The sequence below is a fragment of the Cupressus sempervirens genome, chromosome 8 (genome assembly GCF_028749045.1).
Source record: "Cupressus sempervirens isolate cs-2001-9-10 chromosome 8, ASM2874904v1, whole genome shotgun sequence".
In the NCBI taxonomy this organism is placed as follows: domain Eukaryota; kingdom Viridiplantae; phylum Streptophyta; class Pinopsida; order Cupressales; family Cupressaceae; genus Cupressus; species Cupressus sempervirens.
In genome coordinates, this window is record NC_143125.1 from 737,439,824 (window position 1) to 737,452,546 (window position 12,723).

The 12,723-nt window shown below is 36.7% G+C and overlaps 2 protein-coding genes across 2 annotated transcripts; one reads left to right on the top strand and one right to left on the bottom strand.

Annotated features, from left to right (window-relative positions):
* Positions 1-6,821: 6,821 nt before the first annotated feature.
* LOC149544541 (uncharacterized) lies at positions 6,822-8,180 on the bottom strand. Its single transcript, XM_089795983.1, has 2 exons — positions 7,189-8,180; positions 6,822-6,936 (listed from the first exon to the last, which is right to left on the bottom strand). Exons 1-2 carry the CDS (start codon positions 8,178-8,180, stop codon positions 6,822-6,824), a joined length of 1,107 nt encoding a protein of 368 aa, XP_089652109.1.
* A 1,972-nt stretch (positions 8,181-10,152) lies between these two features.
* LOC149544542 (uncharacterized) lies at positions 10,153-12,472 on the top strand. The gene is made up of 3 exons (XM_089795984.1): positions 10,153-11,565; positions 11,776-12,119; positions 12,358-12,472. Exons 1-3 carry the CDS (start codon positions 10,153-10,155, stop codon positions 12,470-12,472), a joined length of 1,872 nt encoding a protein of 623 aa, XP_089652110.1.
* The last annotated feature ends 251 nt before the right edge of the window (positions 12,473-12,723 follow it).

Consider the following 12,723-nt stretch of genomic DNA (forward strand, 5'->3'; position numbering starts at 1 on the left):
TTAGCCCCTGAATTTCCATACAACTCCATGGATCATATTGTGCTAGAGATTCCTATCCTACCTTTATAAATGTACTCTAAGTCTACACTAGTCAAGATTTAGATTCCAGCTTGCACCTAAATCATAATAAAGATACCCATGGGATTCCAAAACTATCCATCTGATATCTATTCTAATCCTCATTTTTCTATTCTTACACTTCTTTCACAACAACCTGACTCATTTACTTTCATGATTGTATAAGCTACACTCCCTCGACAACAACATAAAGAAGTTTTTATAACTTAGAAAAAAATGGTGAATTCATATACAAGAAACTAGTTTTTGTACACAAAAAAACGATCTCTCTGTCAAGCTTTCCCTTGGGAGTACTTTTAGGATCAACTTCATCATTCAGTATGGGACATTCAAAAATAAATAAAATATCTTTACAATTAAAGACATTAGGCTCTTGAAATCAATAATGTTGTTAATAAAATAACTCAAGCAAAAATTGCGTAAACAGAAGAATTTTCATTAATAATTAATAATGAGTATCAATCATTAATGAAAATTTTCATAAAGTTTCTATATAAAAAATTATATTGCTCCTAAGACACAAAATGATAAGCCCTTGTGGCTAAATAACTAAGATTATAAAAATTGGAAGGAATAGATCATGTGAAAATGTGGAGCAATTCAGATTTTAGATAAACACAAGATCATGCAATAATATATTGGCTTCCTACCGAAAGAGGATATCAACTTAAAGCATGAAAAAAATTGCACACTCTTCAAGGTTTGGAAAAGCATCCAAGATAGGTTTACCTAAAAATACCTGTCTTCTTGTTCAATAAAAATCCCAAACAATAATTCTTTAGGGGAATATGTTTGTCAATATAATATAATCTACTTAAGGTAATCAACAACTTAAACTATCATGTTCCATGTATATGCTGACCCATACAATGTAGACCTACCCATAACAACAATAATATGCTGCCATATAATTCTTCCCGACCCATGACAACAATAATAGGCTGCTCAACACTAGTATATTTCTTCCTAAGAACTAGGTTGTTTATTTCCCTAATAGAGGGTGCCATTTTAACTTACTCCTCCTTAGTTGCCTGAATTATGGTGTGATTTGGATTCTCCATTTGCACTGTGTTTATTTTATAGTGTACTTTGACTTAAGTGTTTTCTTTTTAGAGCTTTCACTAATTGTTTTTCTACTAATTTAAAAATATATATATCTCCTACTTTTTGGTTAGGGGTTTGATTAATAAACCTCTTTCCTTTTGCATGTCCTCTTTTTTTGAGAATTTGTCAAAGTATGATACAACTTGTTGACTAGTGTTTGGTTTTTACAAGATTCTTCTAAAGTGAAACTTGAATAATTTATGTAATGGAAGCCCACGTATTTATGTTTCTTTTTTCAGTTGTGATATAATTTCTAATGAAATCAAACACTAGATTGGAGTTTAATATTAGCACATAGAGAAATAGTTCATATCTTTATTATTATGATTAAAATATTAAACTAATTAGTGATTAAAATAAACTATTTGAGAGTAATGTACACATGAATTATGAAACTCCTTTATGATATTAATAAAACCCTTCAATTTAGAAAACATCTTCAAGGCTTTCAAATTAAATTCATGCCACCTTAAAGGCACATTTTCAAAGTTTTGAATTTCTTAATTTGTAATCATATGTTCTTCAAGAATGTGATATGCAAGTTAAAAGTAGTACACTTATTATTGATAGTACATGACACATAGAGGGAAATAGAACATCATCATTGCCTGAGTATTCAAATGTAAAAGAACCAAGACTTTCCCTAGGTACAAATGCATACTTCAATGAAATGGTATATTGCACTTACTTGCAAAAGGTGCCATAATAGGAAACTAAAGAAGCGATGACTTGTTGGTATCCATAGAATGAAATCTGAAGTTTATATGGAAGAGATAAATTATAATTAACATATTTTATAATAAATAATTTATATGCATAATATTTATTATATTATTATTGATCATTTTTGTTGATTTTTGATGAAAATCCACTTTCAGTTCCCAATATAGTTGAAGAGCCAATAAACGTTATTGATGATAATCAATCCAAAGATGAAGAACAAGACATGTTCATGGATGTAACTACTTCACATATAAATGAGGTTGGGGTTAATGAATTTATCCAAGACTTATACACATCTTCTGAAGAAGCTATTGATTCACCTCTAGCTTTGTTAGCTAGGATGCCTATTTTTCCAAATGTGGATACTTCTATATTGGCGACACTTATGTTATTGTTGAACTTGAAGGTTAGACATGGATTGATAAACACATGCTTTATAGATATATTAAGGTAGGATTTGATATTCCTATGAATTAATATTCTTTAATGTCTTAAAATATTCAAGTATTTTGTATACTTATTAAAATTATTTATTTCATCATATAGGCTTTTGGAAAACAAAATACTCCCAAAGGATAATAAACTACCTCATACTCATAGAGAAGTATCTTCCATAATGAAAGATACTGGAATGTATTACAATATATATGATGCATGTCCAAATGACCACATGATTTACCATGGAAAGAATGCAAATTTGAATCAATGCCCAGTGTCTCATAGAAGTAGGTATCGTCAAGATCAAGTATCCAAGAAGGTTCCTTATAAAGTACTACAACATATTTCATTAAAACCAAGATTTGAGGGATGTTCAAATGCATGTAGTTGGAAAAATATATTAATTATCATGCACAAGGGAGAAGCCAAGATGGTGTCATGCATATGGCTGGAGATACCAAATATTGGAAGGAAATTGAGGAAAAATGGCCACATTTAAGAAATGAGCCAAGGAATGCAAGGATTTCTCTAGCAATAGATGGTGCTAATCCATTTGGAGATCTTAGGACAAAATATTCTATTTGGCCAAATCTTAGTTATTAACAACAATCTACCCCCTTGGATGGCAATGAAAAAGGAGCATGAAATGTTAACTCTTATTGTACCAGGTATAAAAATACATGAATGCAATGCAATGTCTTCTTGAAGATTATATACAAATATTTCAATCCAATTGAACCTTAATAAAAAAATTGTTTTTTTAGGGAAATATCAGGTAAAAAATATGGATGTGTACATGGAGCCTCTCATTGATGAGCTTCATGAATTATGGAATGGTGTACATATGCATGATCTATCAAGACCTATTATTGATAGAAACTTTCTCTTTCATGCAATACTTGTTTGGACAATTCAAGATGCACCTAGGCTTTCTATTTGTTGTGGTAATATATGATAAATAAATTTTGTAATTTTTATATTTACTATACCATTTACTAACTGTGGTTCCCATTCTTATTTTGGGGCTACAAATAAAGGGGAAGCATAGTTGTCCATCATGTGGGTCAAAAAATCTTTATAGGCAATCAACAGATTTGAATAAAATTGTGTATGATGAGTATAGACATTTCTTACCACAAAATCATTTCTATTGACTACATGACAAAAGTAAGTTTAATGGAAAGGAAGTGGAAATGTAAAATCCAAAAAGGATGAACCCTGCTAGGTGAAAATATATGTATGAAAAAAAAGAAGGGATAAGCTTTCCACTAGGAATGAAAAGACTCCCAATTTTTTACAAATTAGAATATTATGTTGATCTACCAATATCCCATCTATTTGATACTATGCATATTGGGAAAAATGTGGCAGAGTGCTTGTGGAAACATCTAGATGGAACTAACCTTGAAGCAGAAATAAAGTTACGAAAAGATTTGCAAATTGCCAATGTCTTGCCAAATATGTGGTTGCATGGAGACAACACATATGTTCATGCTCCATGGACTCTTACATCAAAGGAAAAAGATAATATGCTAGATACAATGAAAATAAAAAAAATTCCTTTAGGGTTTGGTGCAACATTAAAAAACTTATTCACAAGAGATGGATCAAAGTTGTCAGAACTAAAAACCCATGATAGGCATAATTGGATAAAGGTAATTTTGTAGTATGCTATAACTATTGGTAATACAATTAGAAATTTGAGTATGTGAGTGATAATATAAGTTCTTATATATGTTTTCATAATTATTTTTCAATGTTGTGTAGTATGTGTTGCTTGCAGCATTACCAAGCACTTTTGATCCTGATATCGCATTAGCTATTTACAAATTATCCAAATATTTGAGCTATTTTGAATTGTTGATGCATACTCTTCCATTAATATTATTATTTGAATCATATAATTATAAATATATAATAAAGTTTTATTTAATAAATGTTAATACTTCTAGATGGGTCTCATCTAAAGAGATACATTAGGATGACTTGAAGTATTGGAAGAAAAATATTTTACTTTTGATGTGTGGCCTTCAAATATGCTTCCCTTTGAGTTTTTTTAATTCTCAAGAGCACTACCTTGTATACCTAGTAGAAGAGATTGATTTGTGTGGCCCTACTCATATTCGAACAATGTGGATCATTGAAAGATGTATGAAGGTGTTAAAACAATTTGTGAGACAAAAGGCTCAACTAGAAGGGTCTATTGTTGAGGGGTACATGTTTCTCCAAGAAATGGTTCATTTGAGTGAGTACTTACCTCAATTACACCTTGAAGCTCCACAATTATGGAATAATAGGCCACTTCAATCATTTGAAGGAGAAAAATTGGAGGGCCAAGGAACTTCTAAGAGGATAAAAGGTATGCAAGAATTTTGAACATAATAAATTTTATCTTAATTTTTAAAACACATGACTTCAAATAATTTTTAATTCATTAACAATTCTATTTTTTTTATTGTAGATGCTAAGGAGCAGGAGGCATTACATTTGTACATTACATACAACTCTGACTTTATGCTAGAATGGATGGAGAAATATGCTAAACAAAAGAAATTAGAGGATGAAAAGGCATGGGCCAAAATATATAATAAACATGGTCAAAACACTTCTTGGGGACTACCAGCCAACCATAGAAGAAAATGGCCAGAGAGATGCTCATGGAACTAGCTAAATACTAATATCAAACATTAGGCAACCAAACAAAAGAATAGAGTGACACTACAACAATTGAATTTTGTTAAAGGATCTATAAATGGGGAGGTAATAAAATATATTAATATATTGTATATTTTTAATAAATTGTCTTTTAACTTATGTACCATTGAATCTAATTAGCTAAACTTTAAATATGAATTTAGGTAACATATTACAAAGCAATGTGGAATCTTGTTCGTCATTTGTGAATAAATAAAGTTGATGAAAAGAGACAAACTTATGATTGTGGAGTTTCGACATCATTTGAGGTGCAATGTCGTTCACATGCAAATGATAAAATACCAATCATGAGCACACTTTGATACTATGGAGTGTTAGAGGATATTATAGAGCTTGATTTTACATATTTCAAGAAAGTTCTTTTCATGTAGAATGATATATGCTTATCAAGGTGGGTGAAGATAAAACTATCTTGCTGCACAACAATAGATTCCATATGATCAATACATCTAGGTTTGAAACCACTTCTGAACCTTATGTGTTTCCAAATCAATAAGAACAAATATTTCTTATTCCAAATTTAGAACAACTTGGATGATCATTTTTGATTGATTATGATCCAAGAGGATGAAGAGTAAAATTTGTTCAAGATGTGGAGGACCACAATTTTCTTGAATATGCAAAATCCTCCCTTGAAGACATAGATGACCAAGATGGAGATGATGAAGATTTTAGTATCAATTACCCATGTGACCAGGATGAGGAGTATGATGATCCTATTGAAGTGTTTGAAGGGCATGACCAACCATATGGGCATCAATTCCATGAAGATGATGAATTGATTGATTTTCATTTGTATGTGAGCAATGTTTCTGGATTAGATTGTATGAGTTTTTTTAGCATCAACGTTTCGGATCATACTACATGATCCATCATCAGGACAAGAGAACATCAGAATATGGAATGTGCAGACCAGGACACCACAAGCAGTCCTAAAAGGAGAGGGGGGGGAGGGGCACAAAGACCAAGAGGACCAAAAATAAAGACATAACCACCAAGAGAACCGGTACAGAATAACCAATCATATGAAAAAATGCAGATAATGTGTATAGATGTAAAGGAATTTTTAATATGCAATAAAAATGATTAAAAAAAAAAAAAAACTAAATAAAAATATAAATAAATAAATAAGAAGATAAATAAAAAATTAAAAAAATAAAAAAAATAAATAAAAAATAAAAAAATAAAAAAAATTTAAAATTTTTTTTAAAAATTAAAAAAATTAAGGATCAGCGTGAAAAAGGGAGGAAGCACACGATAATGAAAAAGAATAAATAACTATAAGAGGTTGAAAATACAAAAATTAGGACTTAAAAAATTAAATATTAAATTAATAATAATAAAAATAAAGAAGGCTCAATCCCTTACATAAATATATAAAAGAACAAAAAATAAATAAATAAAAGCATGTGCAAAAATTAAGAACTAAAATACAACTATATCTAAAAAATCGAACAAGCCAAAAAAATATTTTTTTATATATCCAAGAGAAAAAAACAAGAAGAGAAACATTAGAAAGGCCCTAATACCAAAACAAAGAAGCTAAACACAAAATAAATAAAAATAAGCTCAGGAGCAAAAAAACCTAAATAAATAGATCGAACCTAAAAACTAAAAATGCTACTATAAGAAAATGCGTAAATATGCCATGAGTGCGAAACAAACACAACACTGGAACCAACCCAGATTGAAGACAACAAGCACAAAGAGATAAAAAAAAAATAATAAATAAATAAATGAGGATAATAATAAAAAACAAGACATCAAGATGGAAGACCCAAGGCTGAAACCACCGGCAAAGGAAAGAGCTCGAGGGTTAGAGCAACACAGAGGCCTAAGACGGAATGAACAACGAGTGGAGAGACAACAGGAAGCAACCTGAAAAAAGAACACAGAGAATATGAGGAGGGGGGAGCACGGAGACCACAAGGTGGGGCCAAGAGACTGAAGACGAAAGGCGGGGGGGGGGGGGGGGGGGGGGGGGGGTTTGGGGGGGGGCTCTCCCATAAACCGAACAAGCCAAAATGGGGGAGTGACAGGGGAAGGCTAGGGGACAAACCAGGAGGGGCAGGAAAGCTCGAGAAGCATCAAGGGTGATGTTGAGTATTAAGCGAGCCTAGGAGAGGTTGCCAAGACACGCTGATGGACCATCCATCATCTCGATTGAGGTTGATGGGATGATAGTTAATTTCAATAGCTTCCTTAAGTTTTCTTTTAAAGAAGTTATCCTCCTTGGAAAGAATTTTGGCGGCCTCCAGACAAATGTGATGCTTGGTGGCTGAAGAATGCTCAGCAAGGGAAGATTTATGGGTTCTATCATGTCTGATATCTGCACCATGCTCCCGAATTCTGGTATGAAAAGAACGGCCTGTTTCCCCTATGTAAGGGGCCCCACAAGAGCACTCAATCTTGTAGACTCCCGAGTCGAGGAAAGAGGCTTTGGTGTCCTTGAGGGGAGGAACACGATGACGTAACTGCGAAAGGGGTTTGAAAGCCGTATGAAGACCCTTTTTAGATAAGATCTTGGCCAACTTCTGAGAGATGCCATCAACAAAAGGAAGGGTGGCAAACCGGGGAGGCTGGTTGGGTGGAGGACTGAGGGTATACTTGGAAAGAAAGAAGGACTTGGCTCGGTTGATAGCCTTAGAGATCTGCCTGTGAGAATAGCCATTTAACATGAATACTTGACGAAGATGAGTGAGCTCTTCATGCAAGTTGTCATCATCACAGATTCTGAAAGCTCTGAGGGCGAGGGTCTTGAGGATGCCAACCTTCTGGCTGGGGTGATGGTGGGAGGATGCGTGCAAGTACAAGTCAGTGTGGGTGGTTTTACGGTGAACCTTGCGACCGAATGACCCATCAGCCTTTCGGATAAGAAGGACATCTAGGAAAGGTAACTGATAGTCAGATTCGAGCTCTTTGGTGAAGGAAATGTTGGTGACCAAACTGTTGATGTGAGAGTGAAATAGTTCAAGGTTCTCAAGCCCATGTGGCCAACAAACATTAGTGTCATCAACGTATCGTTTCCACCATTTGGGTTTGAGGGGGAAGGACTGGATAGCCATCTCCTCAAAATACTCCATGAAGAGGTTGGAATTAACCGGGGAGAGGGGCGAACCCATGGCTCCTCCCTCCTCATATTCTCTGTGTTCTTTTATCAGGTTGCTTCCTGTTGTCTCTCCACTCGTTGTTCATTCCGTCTTAGCCCTCTGTGTTTCTCTAACCCTCGAGCTCTTTCCTGTGCCGGTGGTTTCAGCCTTGGGTCTTCCATCTTGATGTCTTGTTTTTTATTATTATCCTCATTTATTTATTTATGATTTGTTTTTTATCTCTTTGTGCTTGTTGTCTTCAATCTGGGTTGGTTCCAGTGTTGTGTTTGTTTCGCACTCATGGCATATTTACGCATTTTCTTATAGTAGCATTTTTAGTTTTTAGGTTCGATCTATTTATTTAGGTTTTTTTGCTCCTGAGCTTATTTTTATTTATTTTGTGTTTAGCTTCTTTGTTTTGGTATTAGGGCCTTTCTAACGTTTCTCTTCTTGTTTTTTTCTCTTGGATATATAAAAAAATATTTTTTTGGCTTGTTCGATATTTTAGATATAGTTGTATTTTAGTTCTTAATTTTTGCACATGCTTTTATTTATTTATTTTTTGTTCTTTTATATATTTATGTAAGGGATTGAGCCTTCTTTATTTTTATTATTATTAATTTAATATTTAATTTTTTAAGTCCTAATTTTTGTATTTTCAACCTCTTATAGTTATTTATTCTTTTTCATTATCGTGTGCTTCCTCCCTTTTTCACGCTGATCCTTAATTTTTTTAATTTTTTTAATATTTTTAATTTTTTTTTTTTTTTCTTTTAATTTTTTTATTTATCTTCTTATTTATTTATTTTTATTTTTATTTAGTTATTTATTTATTTATTTATTTTTTTTATCATTTTTATTGCATATTAAAAATTCCTTTACATCTATACACATTATCTGCATTTTTTCATATGATTGGTTATTCTGTACCGATTCTCTTGGTGGTTAGGTATTTATTTTTGGTCCTCTTGGTCTTTGTGACCCTCCCCCCCTCTCCTTTTAGGAGTGCTTGTGGTGTCCTAGTCTGCACATTCCATATTCTGATGTTCGCTTGTCCTGATGATGGATCATGTAGTATGATCCGAAACGTTGATGCTAAAAAAACTCACACAATCTAATCCAGAAACATTGCTCACATACTAATGGATTGTGGAAATCTGATTATGTTAATTGATATCCTTCATGGGAGGGAAATGTGTTTCAAATCCAAGTAGCTAGAGATGCTCAGAATCAAGCTGATGAAGAAAATTGCAGACCTGGCCTTCCTCAAGCGTTGCAGAGACTCGAATGTTCTTCCTTGTTTTGTTAAAGTCACGCACCATCTTTGGAGTATATTATATCAACATATCTTCCATCGTGCTGGTCTCGCCCTCCTCAAATCGGTCATTCAATCAACAAGGTGGGACATCAACCACCTCAATGCCAAGTTATTTCACCTTCACCTTGAACTTGCCGCAGCTCTTTGTCCAGACCTATGGATCAGGTTAGACACCTCTTCCTATGCTAGAGCAGTGGGGCGGCAGGTACAGTGCAGCATCAGACAAAAAGCCAAGTTTTGGCACCTGCTCCAGCGTTCACGCAACTGTTATGCTTCCTCTTCGCTCGGCACTTCTCGGCTCTCTCCTGCCTGTGAGTCCTCTCTTCGTTCAGCCTCCTCTTTGGCTGATGTCCCCAATGCAGTGGTAGACCACGCTGGCCTGTCTGCTCCTGTGCTTGGCAATCCCGTGGCCCCTCTTGCACCTACATGTCCTCATCACTCGCATGATCCAGACCAATTATCTTCAGCCCGGCGCGCTCCTTCCTTGCGAGTCTTCCATTATCCCTCGCTGGTTGCTTCTTCACCCAGACGCTTGGCTCCAGCACCGTAGAGCATCACTCCAGCGCCTTCTCCCGTCTTGGACCCGTGTGTCTCTCCTCGGAGCGCTTCCAGCCCTGATCCTCACCACTTGTCGGCGGCTAATATGCGCAGGCAGCACAATGACCCCTTGGTCATTCCTAGCGCGGGATGTCTCGGGATGTCTCGCCCTCCTCGGTCTCGTTGTGCAGTCCCTCTATTCTGCCTGTACCCTTGAGCTCTCCTCTTTCCACCTCTTTGGTTCACGATTGGGAGAATAAAATCGTGGTCAATTTATCTAGTGCCAACATTGACCCTCTGTCCTTTAATTTTCTTAAGCGAGGTCTCAATTTTGCTTGCACCCCTATTGCCATCCCTCATGTAAAATTTTTGATTGAGATTGAGAATGCCATTAGTGGCCTAGCTGTGGATGTCGCTGAAGAAATTAGGCAAGACTGTGCGGTGGCCCTGAGGCATGCCAAGCCACCCAAGCGTAATATCCCCAATTCTGAGATGCGCGCCTTCCATGACTTAATTCGCAGTAATGACATTGTCATTACCAAAGCAGACAAAGGTAATGCCACTGTTGTGATGAACAGGCAGGACTACGTGTCTAAAGTTCTGGACTTACTCTCAGATCCGAATAGCTACAAGATCCTCTCTCGCAACCCTTGCTCTATGATCCTTTCGAGAGTCAAGTCCAGTTTGGCCAAGTCCTCGTTTGATGAGTCAACAAAGAAAAAACTGTTGCCTTCTAAAGAGGTGACCCCTCGCATCTATGGGGTTCCAAAAATTCACAAACGTGGCATCCCTTTAAGACCAATTGTGGATACCATTGGCTCTCCCACATACTTGTTGGCCTCCCACCTTGCCAAGATCATCTCGCCTCTGCTAGGAAAGTCTGACTCTTTCATCAAAGACTCCAACCATTTTGTCCAATTCATTCAGGACACCAAGTTGGAACCTAGCGATATCTTGGTTAGTTTTGATGTGGTTTCCCTCTTCACCAAGGTCCCCATTCTTGACTCCATCAATCTTGTCAAACACAAGGTCGGGGATGAGATCGCAGAGTTGGTTGAGCTTTGTTTAAGATCCACCTTCTTCTCTTTCCAAAATGTCTTCTATGAACAAGTCGATGGAGTAGCCATGGGTTCGCCCCTCTCCCCGGTCATTGCCAACCTCTTCATGGAGTATTTTGAGGAGATGGCTATCCAGTCCTTCCCCCTCAAACCCAAATGGTGGAAACGATACGTTGATGACACTAATGTTTGTTGGCCACATGGGCTTGAGAACCTTGAACTATTTCACTCTCACATCAACAGTTTGGTCACCAACATTTCCTTCACCAAAGAGCTCGAATCTGACTATCAGTTACCTTTCCTAGATGTCCTTCTTATCCGAAAGGCTGATGGGTCATTCGGTCGCAAGGTTCATCATAAAACCACCCACACTGACTTGTACTTGCACGCATCCTCCCACCATCACCCCAGCCAGAAGGTTGGCATCCTCAAGACCCTCGCCCTCAGAGCTTTCAGAATCTGTGATGATGACAACTTGCATGAAGAGCTCACTCATCTTCGTCAAGTATTCATGTTAAATGGCTATTCTCATAGGAAGATGTCTAAGGCTATCAACCGAGCCAAGTCCTTCTTTCTTTCCAAGTGTACCCTCAGTCCTCCACCCAACCAGCCTCCCCGGTTTTCCACCCTTCCTTTTGTTGATGGAATCTCTCAGAAGTTGGCCAAGATCTTATCTAAAAAGGGTCTTCATACGGCTTTCAAACCCCTTTCGTAGTTATGTCATCGTGTTCCTCCCCTCAAGGACACCAAAGACTCTTTCCTCGACTCGGGAGTCTACAAGATTGAGTGCTCTTGTGGGGCCCCTTACATAGGGGAAACATGCCGTTCTTTTCGTACCAGAATTCGGGAGCATGGTGCAGATATCAGACATTATAGAACCCATAAATCTGCCCTTGCTGAGCATTCTTCGGCCACCAAGCATCACATTTGTCTGGAGGCCGCCAAAATTCTTTCCAAGGAGGATAACTTCTTCAGAAGAAAACTTAAGGAAGCTATTGAAATTAACTATCATCCCATCAACCTCAATCGAGATGATGGATGGTCCATCAGCGTGTCTTGGCAACCTCTCCTAGGCTCGCTTAATACTCAGCATCACCCTTGATGCTTCTCGAGCTTTCCTGCCCCTCCTGGTTTGTCCCCTAGCCTTCCCCTGTCACTCCCCCATTTTGGCCTGTTCGGTTTATGGGAGAGCCCCCCCCCCAAACCCCCCCCCCCCGCCTTTCGTCTTCAGTCTCTTGGCCCCACCTTGTGGTCTCCGTGCTCCTCCCTCCTCATATTCTCTGTGTTCTTTTTTCAGGTTGCTTCCTGTTGTCTCTCCACTCGTTGTTCATTCCGTCTTAGCCCTCTGTGTTGCTCTAACCCTCGAGCTCTTTCCTTTGCCGGTGGTTTCAGCCTTGGGTCTTCCATCTTGATGTCTTGTTTTTAATTATTATCCTCATTTATTTATTTATGATTTGTTTTTTATCTCTTTGTGCTTGTTGTCTTCAATCTGGGTTGGTTCCAGTGTTGTGTTTGTTTCGTACTCATGGCATATTTACGCATTTTCTTATAGTAGCATTTTTAGTTTTTAGGTTCGATCTATTTATTTAGGTTTTTTTGCTCTTGAGCTTATTTTTATTTATTTTGTGTTTAGCTTCTTTGTTTTGGTATTAGGGCCTTTCTA